The sequence below is a fragment of the Filicampus tigris genome, chromosome 15 (genome assembly GCF_054856515.1).
Source record: "Filicampus tigris isolate MCC_2025a chromosome 15, RoL_Ftig_1.0, whole genome shotgun sequence".
NCBI lineage: Eukaryota > Metazoa > Chordata > Actinopteri > Syngnathiformes > Syngnathidae > Filicampus > Filicampus tigris.
Genome location: NC_141231.1, coordinates 17,117,058 through 17,131,696, shown reverse-complemented (window position 1 = coordinate 17,131,696; position 14,639 = coordinate 17,117,058). Strand labels below are relative to the sequence as shown.

Genomic DNA, 14,639 nt, shown 5'->3' with positions numbered 1-14,639 from the left:
TGTACCGTAGTAGTCAGACAGCCATGCTTAACACTGACCAGCTCACTCAATACGTGTTAACATTGTGAGTGACAGCAGCAGCTGCTAGCTATCCTCACATGCAGTCGGCCACACAGTTTGGAGCCACTCTCAAAGCTCCAAAAGCTCCAGTGTTGCAGAACCACTCCACTGTTTATAAGTTTGAGTCATGAAGTCACAGAGTGAAGACTAAAGTTTACAGTTGTAGGGACAACAAGAGGTACAAGACACAATTCTACGTAGTGACGGATAGTATTATAAGTAACGGGAAATCGGTTAATGAACATCTTACCAAGTTATACTTACTGTATATTCATTATTTGTTGAGTATATATTCTTCAAAAGGAAGTACTGGAAAGCACATGACACATATTTACTATTTGACAGATGTGGCGCAGGAGGCCTTGTGTCCACCTGTTGCCTGCAGACTTTATGCTGGGATTTATTTTAGGAAAGGAATGGCACTTCATCTGCTTTTCATCCTTCCTACTTGAGATGTAGTGATCTATTGTTGTACATTTGAGAGATTAGTCTGACTAATTTTGGACGGTGATGAGATACAGCTATTGTCTTTCAGGTGACGTTTTGTTCTCAGAGAGCCTGACATTTGACCTGATAATTTACTGTATGTGATTTCTATAATGTTTAACAACGTGAGGCATGTCATAAATATTGGTGTGCTGAAGGCCTAAGTAGGCAACTGAGCTAACAGAGGTCCCCAGAATGCCCTCTCGGTCAAAACAGGTTGTAAACATGGTTCAACCACTGGATGGTGCTATAGCTCTAATAATGACAATGCTGGAAATGTGTGCCTTTCCGTTTCTGGTTCTTTATTGGCTGAATACTACAAAAGTAATGCTCCATAAAAGCACAAAAAAAAAAAAAGAAGAAAAAAAAAAAAAAGCGGAACACGGACAAAGTGAACAATATAAGTCAAATTTAAATTTCTACCCATTTATTGAAACATCAATCCATACGTTTTGTGTATTACTGAACTTGTTCAGAGAGGGGGAAGTCAGCTTTATTGCAAAAACCTCATATACACAACACGTACAGGATGTAGGACATTGTATTGAAAATGTATATTTTATAAATACAACTGTGTTAATAAAAAAAAAAGGATGGACTAATACATTGTAGAATATTGTGCAAAATACAGTTCAAAGTGTAAATTATGTTGCCTATTAATGACGAGCAATATATTGAAAGTGTTAGGACCAGTATTTGTGTTTGACTACCATATAAAACAACACGTGCACTGCCCACTATGTCACAAAAGGCAAGTCGGGTTTGATATCAGTCATGCCCTACATTATGCCCTACCTTTCTTCCCTTCCTCCTCCTACAATGATTAACCAGCTGTTGCATTTTGATACCTGAGATTCTCGTGTGCTACATGTGCTGCACTCTGGACCTATTAACATACGCATGCACGCACACGAACATGAACACACACACAGTAAAAGAGTGAAGAAACGTTGGCAGATTGAATTGCTAGTCAGGTAGGACTGATTTTTATATCGTACACTGTTTTCTACCTTAATACAAAGTATGTTGGTATTGTTGAGGTAATAAAAATAATTCTACCAACTTTTACATTCTTCCATAAAATACATTTATTGGTTTCGGTTTCGAATCAATTCTACTTTTAAATAAAACAGCTGAGGCCCACGTTCATATTAAAGGTGAGATTGTGTCATTCCGTCACAGATGTGCAGTTTATTTACATTTTTATTTTTTGAAACTGGTGAGGAGCTAATACTAATATGAGCCACTTGTAGAGTAAGATGAGAGGGGGAATGACAGTCGAGGAAGGCAGTAAGAAGAGACTGGGTGTGTCACCATGTACCTTACCTTCTTTCCTGCTTTACAACTTCACAATCAACGCCTTTTTATTTTACTGCGTAAAATATTGCAGCGGACAATTTCTGCTCACATAGCTCTGATGGCCAGTTTAAAAAAAAAATGCTTGTATGAATTGTACCTGATTGACTATCAAAAACAATAATAATTCCACACAATGTTTTGTTTTTTCCCTGTGATGGCACACAGAAACAATGCTTTGGTAACGAATAATGTTTGTTTGTTTGTTTAATCATTTGTTTCGCACACACTTTTTTTTTAACATGCCTGTGACACACACACATGCACACACACTGTAGGTGGCAACACCATGGGTGTGATTTATTTGCTCCAGGCCTGAGCCTACATGTTAAGACTTGACAAAGGCCAAGTTCACTCCCACATCATCAACACAAGCTTGTGGGGGCGGGGCGGGATGTTCTTTAAATGTATATCATCAAATGAACATGTTAACTTTTTTCATTCAGTTATCAAGGTGGAAAACAGGATCTACCAAAAATCGTACCTGTTTTCCCCAAGGCCTTGCGCATTACAATTCTGACCTGATCGTCTTACTCCCTCTGCTGACACAATAGGGAACTCAATTCCAGTTATACAGCTTTATGCTATTGTTTGATATACAGTAAGTCACTGCACTATAATCATGTTAAGTTTACTGACAAGTAACAAAAATGATTAAGGGGTGTATTCTACTACGTCTGTCCTCAAATGTTCCTTATTGTGGCAACATATGGTATGTTCATTTTTTTTACTCATTCTTTTTTATACATACCTTTTGCTCTATTAACACGAAGTTCTTCCCTTTTTTGGTCACTTGACGTGGGCTCATAATACACAAAACACTAAGTCTACATGCTCAGTTAAAAAAAAATAACACAATCAAAATTAGTTGAGCCTACATAAAGCGGAAGTCAACCCCAAAATTTTCTTTACAATAATATGTTGTCTAAACACGGCATTCTGATTACAATTGCATTTGCGGAATGTGAGTTAAGAAGCAAAATCCACCCGTTTTTATCCATCAGTTTGGGCGGCCATTTTGTCACTTGCTGTCGACTGAAAATGAGATCACAGTTGCTCAGGGCTCAGGTAACAACCAAGCACGGTTCAGCTGTTTTCTGAAGCTGTGATGTCATTTTCAGTCGACAGAAGTGGCAAAATGGCCACCCCCTGAGATGGCTAAAACGGGTGGATTTTGTTGCATAATTCTTATTCCACAAACACAATATTCATCAGAATATCGAGTTTAGACTAGTGAGGCTGCATAGAACATATTATATAGTCTAAAGAACACTTTGGGGTTGACTTCCTTTTAATTATTGAATTTAGCCCATGAGAAAGTAAAAGTCTGACTCTTTATTTCTGTGTTCAGAAATCTTTCCTCTGACCTTTTTTTTTTTTTGCAAAATATTTCTTCTACTTATATCAAACAACGTGGCTTTAAATGTTGCTCCTTGCTGGGCGAAATGTACATTGTAAAGTAATCAGTCCAACGGGCGGAGTTGTGGGTTACTGGTGACAACTACTAAATACCTGGGATGTTTCTTAGCAGCAAACATGCTGAGACAGCACTGCAGAGAGGCAAGTGGCTAAGTTTGTTGTGTCACCAGTGGAAACCGAGGAAAGGGAGACAGAAAAATAAAGGAATGGATGCAGAGAGAGAGAGAGAGAGAGAGAGAGAGAGAGAGAGAGCACTGGTGGATATACCAACACGATTCAGTGTTTCTGGCTGAAGGATAAACAGTCATAAACACTGTCATCACTGGTTACTGGGTGGAGTACTGTTATTAACTCTCTTCAAGAAAGTAAGAGAGTGAAGGCTGTGGCAGGGAGAGAAGGAGATAAATATAACACAAAAACTACAGAGGGAGAGAGAGAGAGAGAGAGAGAGAGAGAGACTGGAAAGAAATAGTTGACACTCAAAGAGAAGAAAAGAGCCTCAGACAAAGAAATCGAAGAAAGGCGCGTCAAGTTGGTTGGTGGGGGACTAAACGTAAGATTAAATGCATTTATTGTGTGTGGGAATTGATCACTCTTCTGCTTCTATTTTTAGGAGCATGTGCAGCAACGACAAGCACACGTCCACAGCATTTTTATGTTTCCTTTTTCCAGCCTTAAGTTGGCTTCGCTTTTGCCTGCTCGCACACTTCATCTGAGTGCCTTTGTGTTTCTGTGCAGTAGTTGATGCTATCTGAGATGAATGAGGCACGTCTTCTTTCACTGATCCAGGCAGGCGATGGCAGGACTCTGTCCAGGTGGGTTCACACACCTCCGATGGTACAGGAATCCATTTGTCTCAAATGCTACACCACATGTCTTGATGATGGGTTTTGTTATTCATCACTGTTGATTTTAGAGCAGAGTTTCTCTCCTTGATAAGCACCTACAACTGCTTCCTCAAGGACCAGACTCAGCTACATCTCAGTTACTTCCAGGTAGCAATCATCGTGTTACACAGTATTTGCATCTGATCTTATATTATTGTTTTCATTCAACATTTATTTATTATGCTTGGCAGTAATGTTTTGCAGTTTTGTATAAAGGTGATTACATGATTTGTTCTCATGTATCTTATATGGAGGACCAAAACTGCCCAAATCAAAAGTGAAAATAAAAACAAATATAAAAAATATATAATTGGAAAATATGAACTAGAATATAAATACATTTATATTCAACTGTATTTATATATCATTTTTTGTATTTATTTCCAGATTTATTTTTAGTTTTTAGGTATTTTTTTATTTTGGTATTTATTCATCTTTTTTATTTTGTACTACATATTTTTTGGTGTTCTTTTTTCCTTTTATTTTTTTTATTGATTTTTTTCAATTATATTTTTTATTTTCACGATCATTTATTTATTTTTGATTTTGGCAGTTTTGGTCTTGCAATGCAGATGCAAATGTTATTCAAATGAGGGAAAGGTCTTGAGTGTGTAATCCAACCACAAATTACCACCAAAATAATAAACACATTGCATTGTTTTATCAATATTCCGGTGTCAATTAAGGAAAATGAAGCACTAAATTGAAGACTCTAAATTGTCTATTGGTGCAAATATGACATGTCCAAAATTTTTTGATTGAGGGCCATATACAGAAAAAAAGGAAGGACGCAAGGACCACTTTAAAATTCTTCAACTTTCAATTCTCTCAACATGCCTTGCGGGTCATCCAAATGGAATTTTTAGTATATACTGGGGGCCACTGAAAAATGGATGGTGGGCCGCAAATAGCCCCTGGGCCGTAGTTTGTGGTCAATATGAAGCTTACAAATGGCTACGAACCCCAAAAAATTAAAAATCAGCTGTGATGGGCTCCATCTCACCTCTGACCAAGCGATGCATCATTTTAATCATGTGGCATTTTGATCTTTGTCATTAAACTAATTCCTGTACATTCCTGCGTTGATTTCATGATTCGACCCTAAATCAGCAGGATGACGGCGAAGTGGTCGTAGAAGGCTTCCTAAATATCAGCTGGGGCATCCGACGACCCATTCGGCTGAAAATACAGGACGAGAAGCAGACGACTCCTTTAGCTTCCCTGATCTCGTCCGACCCAATAAGCCCAGTCAGCCCACTTGGAAACAAGAGGTTGAGTTCAGTTATGCATTGTTGTTTCAAGAGCATCACTTGAGCAAAGTTGCAAGAGACCTGTTTCTATTTGTAGTCTCACAGTCTCACATATCAATCTGTTGTTAAAGGCCACTTTTCCCACTACAAAGCGCGAGTACAACTTTGTTTAGATTATTCAATTAAATTTGCAAGCGTGTGTCTTTGCAGGGGCATGTCACGGTGGGGGGAGTTTCTCGACCTGCACCAGATAGATGAGATGGCTGGCACAGTACATGAAACTGTCATCAAAAACCCTCTACCAGGTTGACTGGCTTTTGCCACTTTGATTTATAGGAATGTGTTTTAGACTTTAATAATAATAATTGTATGTATGTATGTTTGTCCATATATTTCGTTTATTGTCTACTTTTATTTATTGTCTACTACTGAGTTTTTTTTTTTGTAAAGCACTCTGTAAATGAAATATTATTATTATTTTTATTATTTATTTATTTGACTCGCATAATACTGTATACAATATTGCATGTTTGAATGGATTAACCAAGAAAGTGAGGGGGTCAACATACTTTTACAAGATATTAGTTAGAGCTACACGGTGCCCCCATTTTATTATTGTTTTCATACTGTGTGCATTCCAAAGGGGCTGTTTATGAGACCACCACACTGCGTCCTTTGAGGCAGAAGAGCTACGAGCTGGAGTCTGAGTCCAACCTGTTCCGCTGCATGAGCGATGCATCGCTGGTTAAGAGGAGGAGTCGCCGAGGCAAGTCAGCGGCACAAAGAGAAAGAGAGAGACAGCACCGCTTTTCCATCAATGGGCACTTCTATAACTATAAGGTACGTCCGGAGTAAGGTTTTATACATACACTCGCTGGCTACAACATTATAGGAAGAGTAATGACGTACCAAGAGCTAAAATAAGAAATTCAGCCTTTACAAAGGAAAACCATAAATGCAGGTCGGGGACAACTAGAGTGTCCAAGAGAGTATCGTATGGTTGTTTATCATTTGTTATATACAGTTTTGTATAGAGTATTTATTTTGTTGTCAGTCATCAGGGTCGGCAAGATTGCTCATCAATGTCGTTTTCTTTTCCTAGACATCCATTTTCACTCCTTGCTTTGGCACAGCGACCAAAGTCCGCATTACTAGTAGCATGACCACAAACCAAGTCATTGAACAGCTACTAAACAAATTCAAGGTGAGGTGAGCAGTGAAATCAATATTCATCTATGGTTAACGATCAGCTGAGCACATGTTCTGTTTTTGTCATTGGATTGTGTTTTTATGGACTACAGTTGACAATTTGTACTTGCGTATTTTATTTGACGTAGTTGAAAATAAATGACAGACGTTTTAAAAATATATCTTTTCCTTGCATAACCTCACAGATAGAGAATGACCCCCAGGAGTTTGCACTATACTGCGTCCACCAGAGCGGTGGTAAGGTTTGTTTGTTTTCCAACGTTATGTGGTAAACTACAGTCGAAAAGTCACGGTCACCAAACGCTTCGGTGATGTTGTTATATGTAGAAAAGAGGAAGATGACCAACACGGACCAGCCACTGTGGGAGCGCATCCTACAGGGGCCCTCTGATGACACCATGAAGGTATTTTTGATGGACATGGACGAAGAGGAAGTCAGCAATGATGTGAGTGCATTGGCCCCTCAGCCGCATCTTGGAGATATTTTGATGTAAAGCATACTGAAATCTCTGGTGATAGGCCTACATGAGGCATTGAATGATTAGAATGATTTGGAATCAGCAGTTTCATTTTACTCACGTGTCATGATGCTCATAAACTTTTGTGAATCCGATTTTTTTTTTTTTTTTTTTGCCAATATAATCTGCCAGGTGGCCCAGTATTTGAACTTGGAGCTTCCCATCTTGGAGCAGGTTCTACTGAATTTGCGAGAAGAGGAGAACAGGGAGATACAAATGGTTGTTAGCAAGTTAGTATCAGATTGTATTTGTTTTGCACACTTTCATCTCTTGTGTTTTGACGACAATCTAGCGAGCTTCGCACATCCAACTAACGTCTGTATGAACCAAGTCCACATTTTTTATTGCATTCAAATAGATTTACAAAACCAGGAACTCATTTTCATGAATAGTTCAATACGTTTGATATTATTTTTAAATATGAATATGAAAAAAACCTGCATTTTCATTAAAAGTTATGGCCACGACATTAGACAAACCTGCCACCAAAATAATACCCTAAATAATTTACAATACCTTTGTAAATGAATGCCTTTCAGACAACATTAGTAAGAACTGATCATTATCTTTACATAGAATACATATTGATTGGATCTCTTTAGACCAGGGGTGTCAAATCATTTTTGTCGCGGGCCACATTGTAATTATGGTGTCCCACCGAGGGCCGACACATATACATAACAAATTGATGGATAGCTAATTTTGAAATTAGAAGCCAGAAAATATCATTATTTGTTCAACAATTTATTTGAAAGGAGGGTTTGGAAATAAAGAATGCTTGCGACATCTCATACCTCAGTGTCGCTAAAAGTGAAGACAATTTGATGCGCATGATTTGTTGCCGGGCCACCAAAAATAATGTCGTGGGCCAGATCTGGCCCCCGGGCCTTGAGTTTGACACGGGTTTTAGACTGTACAACTCGACCTACATTTGTAGTATTGCAAAACATGATTTTAGTTTGGTGTTCACATGTAATGAGATGTGTCCATATGCGTATGCGTGTGAATTTCTTCTAGGTACAAAAAACATCACAGTGCCCTGTCCCGTATGCTGAGCTGCAAAATGTCACCTCACATTGAGACTAGTGTCTGACAAGACGCGCAGAGCACCGTAAAAAGAAAATTGGGAGCTGGCTGGATTGCAACAAAACAAGGAGTGAAATCAAACTGCTCCCAATATATGGATATATTGCCAGAGAGAGAGGGAGAGAGCGAGAGAGCGAGAGAGACTTTGGGTGTCTGGCGTTGAAGACTTAAAACGTGCTTCACCAGACAACTTCGAGCGATGTGCATGTGACATTTTTCATTTCCGCTGTATCGACAAAATGACAAAACAAGCTCTACCAAGGAGTCAAATCAATCCAAGATGTCTTTAATGTAACAATGAATATTTTGTTGTTTGCCACTAATGAGTCAGTCCATTTCTTAAATCAGATGCGGAAGATTTAGGAAAGTGTAAACAGGATATTCCTTTGGAATGAAGCACAAATACAAAAAACAGTGCATTAAGTTTGAGTGTGTTGAGTGTTGGAAAGTTTTCTAGTTATTATTCATTGCATTTGAAATATTTCTATAATCTCATCAGAACAGACTCAGTGTGAGATCGAATTCCATTTTTTTTTTCTAATTGTTTCCAAAGCGGTTTGGGCGTAAAGTACTAAAGTGTTGTATGTAAAAATGATTTTTATCCACTCGTGTGTTCATAACAAAATAAAATAATTGAGTCATACAACAACCACACGCTTCCCTCGATTCATTATAAAGCACACAATTTATTGATGTGTTTGTGTCATATAGTAAGTTGCTCATCATCGCGCATGCAACACTTTTAGTCACTGGACCAAAATGTAAGAAAAAAGCAAAACATTTAAGCTTGAATGTTGGCTGCTGTCCTGTGGCACTTATGGTTCTGCAGCTCCTGTTTGTTGTTGCGGGGGTTGAACATCACCTCAAAGTGGCATTTGAGATGCTGCACAGGAGGAAACAACAATAACTGGATTATCGACACCTGTGCAAAAGGTCAGTCAGTCATACACTTAAGCTCTTGTCTTTCCGAATAACTTTCTATTTTCCGATGTTATTTGTGTAGTAGTTTATTCCGTTTTTTTTAAAACAGACCTACGAATCAAGAGATTTGAGTGACGTTAAAAATCCTGCCTTAGAAAGACAATAATCACATTACTGGTTGCAGGTTAAACTGACATTTTCAGGGTAATATTATTTGTATTCTATTCTACATAAACAATTTTGTAAGAAAAAAAACTTCATTGTTGTTTAGTGTCATGCAAAGCAGTTTTCGTGACAGCTCTCAGTATGATGCAGTTCAATTCTCCATCCCTCCACAACATAAACACAATGAAACAAGGGGGTCAACCACAGCCATACATACATACTGCCTCCGCAAATTATTCAAAGCACTTCAATTTTTCTGCATTTTTATCCAATACAGCCTTTTGATTTTTGCATATTTGTTCAAAATGCAAAACCAAGAAATTACATGTACATCATGTATGTACTACAAGTCTCTCTTTTCCATGAAGCTCAAGATTGAACAAAAGGAGTGACAAGAATCTGTGGTCTGATGAGACAAAGATTGAATTCTTTGGCCTGAATGCCATATGTTTACATATATGATCGCCAATGTCGTGATTTCATCATTACAATTTCCACAATATATCGTCGGCCTCGTGCCACAATATTAATAGCAGAAAATACGTTTGATAGCTCAAGTTGTTTTCCACACAATTTTGTGATAATTATCCTATCGTGAGGTTCATATTGTGATATTATCGTATCGTGACATTTTCATATCGTGACATCCCTAATCCATATCTATATAAATAATATATTTTGTCACAGAACTTTGTGTAATTGTAGTTACGTATTATTATTTCCTATTATATCACATACAGTCGCATAAACAGCATGAATGAAATGTTATACTGACTGTACCTTTTTCTCAACATCGCAGTTGTTCAAGTCATGATTTCCACCCTTGAGACACTTGGTTTTTCGCAGTACCGCATCAATCCTGTAGTTGATGCTGTTGGTCACCTGTACAGCATCATGACGAATGCACGGTTAATATGTTTCATGTTTTCAAAGTACAGAAAATGCAATCCAACCTGGGTCTGTGCAGATGTGATGAACTGCAGTTTGAACAACTTCTTGGCCCTTGTACCTGTGTTGAACGTGTCCACGGCGTGCTGAGCCGCCGCCTGAACCTCCGGTGACTCTGAACTCTTCTCGACCCAGCCACCCATTTGAGGTGCTTTTCCTTTGGGGTAATTTAACAGAACAGACCATAAACACTTTCGAGTTCAGCTTCAGATTGTGTGCAATCTATTTCCAGCTCAGGACTCAAACCGTCCCCTCTTCTGTTGTGCTACCAGCTGTCTACCGGTAATTCCTACTTTTGAAATCAATACGGAAAATTCTGACAGCCACCATTTCGTGGTAGCTTTTTCCTCCCATGCCTTGTCAAGTGTTACAGGACTGGAGCTATTCTGTAACAATGAATGATGCACGGCCAACATGAAGATGGAAACAACTTGCAAATAATCATAAGGAGCGCCAAATAATACTGATTGTAAATACAGCTGTTACATAATAAAGCGTTCAGTAAGTGTTCGAATATGAATTTTAACTGTCAGCTATTATCTACAAAACTTTAACAAGTTGATTACATAGTCACTATACTGTATTTTTTTTAACAGCCCTGCAATCCATCCAATATACTGACTGTTTTTTCTTTCTTTCACCACATTTGGTGCCGAATAGCTCCGATTATTATTCTTCCTAAGTGACTCCCTACCCCAACTTCAGTCAGCCAACAGAAATAGCAGCTCAGCAGTGACAATTTTTCCTGACAGAGCCAAAGCCTCTGAGTCATAATACTGAGCCAGACCGCTTTTTGCCATTGTGTCATATTGATACTGGTATACACCAAGTTTAGTCTGTGTGGTACTGTGTTTAAAAGGAATATAGGCTACAGTACATACACCATACAATGCAATAAAATTTTACATATTTAAAGCGTCGGCCATTTTAGTCACATGCCCGGCTGAAATTAATCAACCTACCAGGTCAATTGTTGTATATTACAGTACCCCCGTGTCTAATTCCAATTCATTAAGATGGTACAGCTGTTTGCCAATTATTTGACTTACTTGGTACAATAACTTCCTCCAAAAGCTGATCCCCCACACACATCCGAGCAGCTGACAGACATAGAAGCACTGACAGAGGGAGATTCATCTTGACTTGTTGTCTACCACCACCATGCAGAGCGTCGCCAAAGATGCCGGTGAAATATCCACACAAAGATGCCTGTGGACCAGGTGAGGTTGAATCACTTTATACGCCAATCTGTCCAGATGTCAAACAGATGTTTGCCGCAAGAAAATGTTAGGACCCACCTAGAAAAAAAGAGCAATATAATAACAAGTATAGACCAAAGTAATAGCACTGAAAAGTGAACTTTACTTGCCTTTTGGGACGTCAAAGTGTGACTTGGCCCTCCGGGTGCTGGAGCGACAGTGAGGCAGACGAGCGTGTTGTTTGTGAATGGTAGTGGCTTTGGAGAACTTCGCGTCTGGTATGTTTCACAAGTCAGTGACGACCCACCCACTGACTGGAAATGACGCCATGCACACAGGGATTAAATGGTCATCAGTGCCTGTAGTACCCGTTTGTGCGTGTGTGTGATGCAAATGAGTCAAATGTCAACAATTCTGTGAGTACACCAACAACCATTGTTGTTGTTTTAAACACTGTCATGTAAGTAAGTGTGACGCACAATGGATGAAAAGTATCGCCGTATGAAAATGTAAGACTGTGAAGTTAGTCCTTTGTATTTTTCCACATCTTCCACTCTTCAGGGAAGAAGAAGAACTTTCTACAAGGTGTTGAGTGTGTCTGTAGGAAAAAAAGTGTGTCCATTTATCTAGAAAAGTGAGATCAGGGGTGTATTTGATGATAGACAAGACAAGAGGACCTGTCCAGTTCATTCCATGTTTAATGCATGGGTTGAGGTCAAAGGTCTCAGGTTCTTTTGCCATTACATTTGCAATGGAGCACATTCACGCTAGAGCAGAAAGGGACCTTCCCCAAACATCCAATTGTCCATTATGTTGTGGCAAGAATTGTGATTTGGATGGGAATGATCAATCATCATCATCATAATCCTAAACCTATTTATTTTTCTTTCTTTTTTTCGCCTCATGAAGGTTTTGTATAGTACAGTATGTGCTGTCGTAGCATGTATCAACACTGCCATTTTGTTATCATAATAGATGGTCTCGCCCATTCATATGGCGGGATCAAATACACAAAGGTCAGCATCACCTTGAATGAAACTAGTAAATTCAGTTGCATTGTGGTTTGAACCTGTTTTAAGAAAGAAAGCAGAGCGTGAGATAGCACATGCATGTCTGTTCATTGACTGATTACTGCAATCTTCTTTACGCTCTATTTAAATGACAATTTCAAATTGGTCAAATTTTTTTTTTTACTTATCTGACAATGGCATTAGTTCCTCTTTTTCAGTGTAAATATACAGTACCGTATACTTTGACCAGCCTGTGTTTTTCCAAACGTTTCCGTAATGTGACAGAAATTCCTGCAGGGGTCGCAACATGCATTCAGCAGTTGTCATCCATAGTCATGTAGCCTAATTTTAACAATTGTTAGATGATAGGCTATAAAAAGTTGAAATTCATGATTGCAGATTCTATTAAAGCAAAGGTTACTCATTGGTGTACCTTCAGGCAAATGGAAGTCAAATGAAGGAAAATAAGCAAATACTAAATAAGAAGAAAATAAATATCATAGTAGGGTAGTAGATATTGTAATTGACAGTTTAGAGCAGATATTGGTGTGTGTGTGTGTGTGTGTGGGGGGGGGTTTGGCTGATTAGTAGTACTATATAGTGGAGGGGCTGAATTTGAATGCCTCTAAAAGTGTAAGCACAAAAGCGAACACAGAGTTTATGATAAGTAGTGTACTGTTTTGTACAAATTAATACGCCTTGCCTTAAATGAAACAATAATTGTGAAGCATCCAAAAAGAAAAAGGCCAGGCTGTGGACCCAATGTTCTAAAAGATGAAAACAAATGACAAATAGCGCAACAGGTCTTGTGAGTTATTATTTTTCACATCCTCCTTTGAATTCAAATACCAGCCATATAAACAGATTAAGGGGTCATTTGTTTTTTGATGGTCTTTTTCACTATCTAATTGTTTCTCATGAGACAAAATGTGACCCTATTATCCAAAATTAAACCTCAGTATTAGATAAAACTTCAAAACACCCCATAATTGGAGCTACAACCCTTTTCTTTGAATGGGGTCTAATGGAACAGTTACAGTTTAAGGTGAAATATAATATAAACAGACTAAGTTGCCATTTGTCTTTGAATGTGCTTCGTTCACTGCCTAATTGTTTCTAATGCGGCAGACGTGACTCATCCAAAATTGAATTATTAGAACAAACTTGAAAGCTTCTATTTAATACAGCAATATGTCTGAACGGAGTGGCTGGGAAGTGCTAAACTAAAAAAAAAAAAAAAAAAAAAAAAAAGCACTTCCTAATTGTCACCGTAGTTGCGGTTGGTTAAAATGGTTGATTAAAATGGCCTTGCGCTGACTTTTATCGTGGTGTCATGTGGTCAAAACCGTTTTGAAGGTTACGCATGTTAAGACATACACAATATATACATAATATACATAATATTCATGCAAATAGTTATACGTTCTCCAAAATGAGCTCCAATTTTCCGATGAAAATAGTTCATTATTTGTGTAGTCAGAGGTCACAGTTTGAATTGATTTGTTGACTGCATTAGATTGAGAGAGGTATAATAAGCTTGTTCAACCAAATGACATTAACTTAATTGTTTGCATGAGCCATGGTTTTAATGAGATGCTGTTCTCACATTCGGTAACAGATAAATATAGAACTAGATCAGCGTCCATCAGCAAGTGAAGCAAGCTTGAGTCCTCATATAGACACTGACTCATGTAACGGAGGGAAATCTATTTTAAATTATGCAGTGCAATTGTGCCAACGACTGAATGATTTATCTACTTTGATAGCCCCCCCCCCCCCCCCCAAAGTAAGTGGAGTTTGATTGATGACTTTTATCAAATATAAATTTGGACTATAACAGTAAATATGTGGACTGTACATGTGTATTCAATTAGTGGGAGGAAAAAGAAACAGCACCCCTCGTTCTGGCTGATGTTTATCCAATTGTCTACTTGTGCATTGTTGGCAGATTTAAACAAAACAGTTAGAAACCTCCATTACCTGACATTTGGAACAAAATGCAAGACCCTCCTGTGTGCTGTTCTGTCCTCAACGTCACTCAGACCTCTGCTCGCTCGTGTTGTTTTTCCCAGACTCAATATAATCGCTTTACAGTCACGCCCCGCCCACTCATCCAATGATCGAC

The 14,639-nt window shown here is 38.4% G+C and overlaps 2 protein-coding genes across 11 annotated transcripts; one reads left to right on the top strand and one right to left on the bottom strand.

Annotated features, from left to right (window-relative positions):
* The first annotated feature begins 1,331 nt into the window (after positions 1 to 1,331).
* Positions 1,332 to 8,878, top strand: rassf6 (Ras association domain family member 6). Of its 6 annotated transcripts, XM_086053184.1 has the most exons (11): positions 1,344 to 1,520; positions 4,060 to 4,136; positions 4,238 to 4,316; positions 5,319 to 5,479; positions 5,669 to 5,763; positions 6,102 to 6,298; positions 6,561 to 6,662; positions 6,853 to 6,904; positions 6,995 to 7,113; positions 7,318 to 7,415; positions 8,203 to 8,878. In XM_086053184.1, exons 2-11 carry the CDS (start codon positions 4,066 to 4,068, stop codon positions 8,276 to 8,278), a joined length of 1,050 nt encoding a protein of 349 aa, XP_085909310.1. In that variant the 5' UTR covers positions 1,344 to 1,520; positions 4,060 to 4,065; the 3' UTR covers positions 8,279 to 8,878. The 6 variants fall into 6 exon arrangements, with proteins under 6 accessions (XP_085909309.1, XP_085909307.1, XP_085909305.1 ...); XM_086053183.1 differs by having other exon boundaries at positions 1,332 to 1,520; positions 5,322 to 5,479; positions 7,318 to 8,878; XM_086053181.1 differs by having other exon boundaries at positions 1,334 to 1,520; positions 4,063 to 4,136; positions 7,318 to 8,878.
* On the bottom strand, positions 6,767 to 14,600 carry LOC147135783 (cystatin). Of its 5 annotated transcripts, XR_015089803.1 has the most exons (7): positions 14,495 to 14,570; positions 11,675 to 11,814; positions 11,355 to 11,514; positions 10,311 to 10,462; positions 10,138 to 10,239; positions 7,247 to 7,365; positions 6,767 to 7,140 (listed from the first exon to the last, which is right to left on the bottom strand). XR_015089803.1 is itself a non-coding variant. In XM_086053191.1 (6 exons), the coding sequence occupies exons 1-6, from the start codon at positions 14,499 to 14,501 to the stop codon at positions 7,363 to 7,365; spliced, it is 564 nt and encodes a 187-aa protein (XP_085909317.1). In that variant the 5' UTR covers positions 14,502 to 14,570; the 3' UTR covers positions 6,767 to 7,362. The 5 variants fall into 5 exon arrangements, 4 of the variants coding, with proteins under 4 accessions (XP_085909317.1, XP_085909318.1, XP_085909319.1 ...); XM_086053191.1 differs by having other exon boundaries at positions 6,767 to 7,365; XM_086053192.1 differs by lacking the exons at positions 6,767 to 7,140; positions 7,247 to 7,365 and adding an exon at positions 8,938 to 9,154 and having other exon boundaries at positions 11,355 to 11,603; positions 11,675 to 11,818; positions 14,495 to 14,600.
* Positions 14,601 to 14,639: the final 39 nt, after the last annotated feature.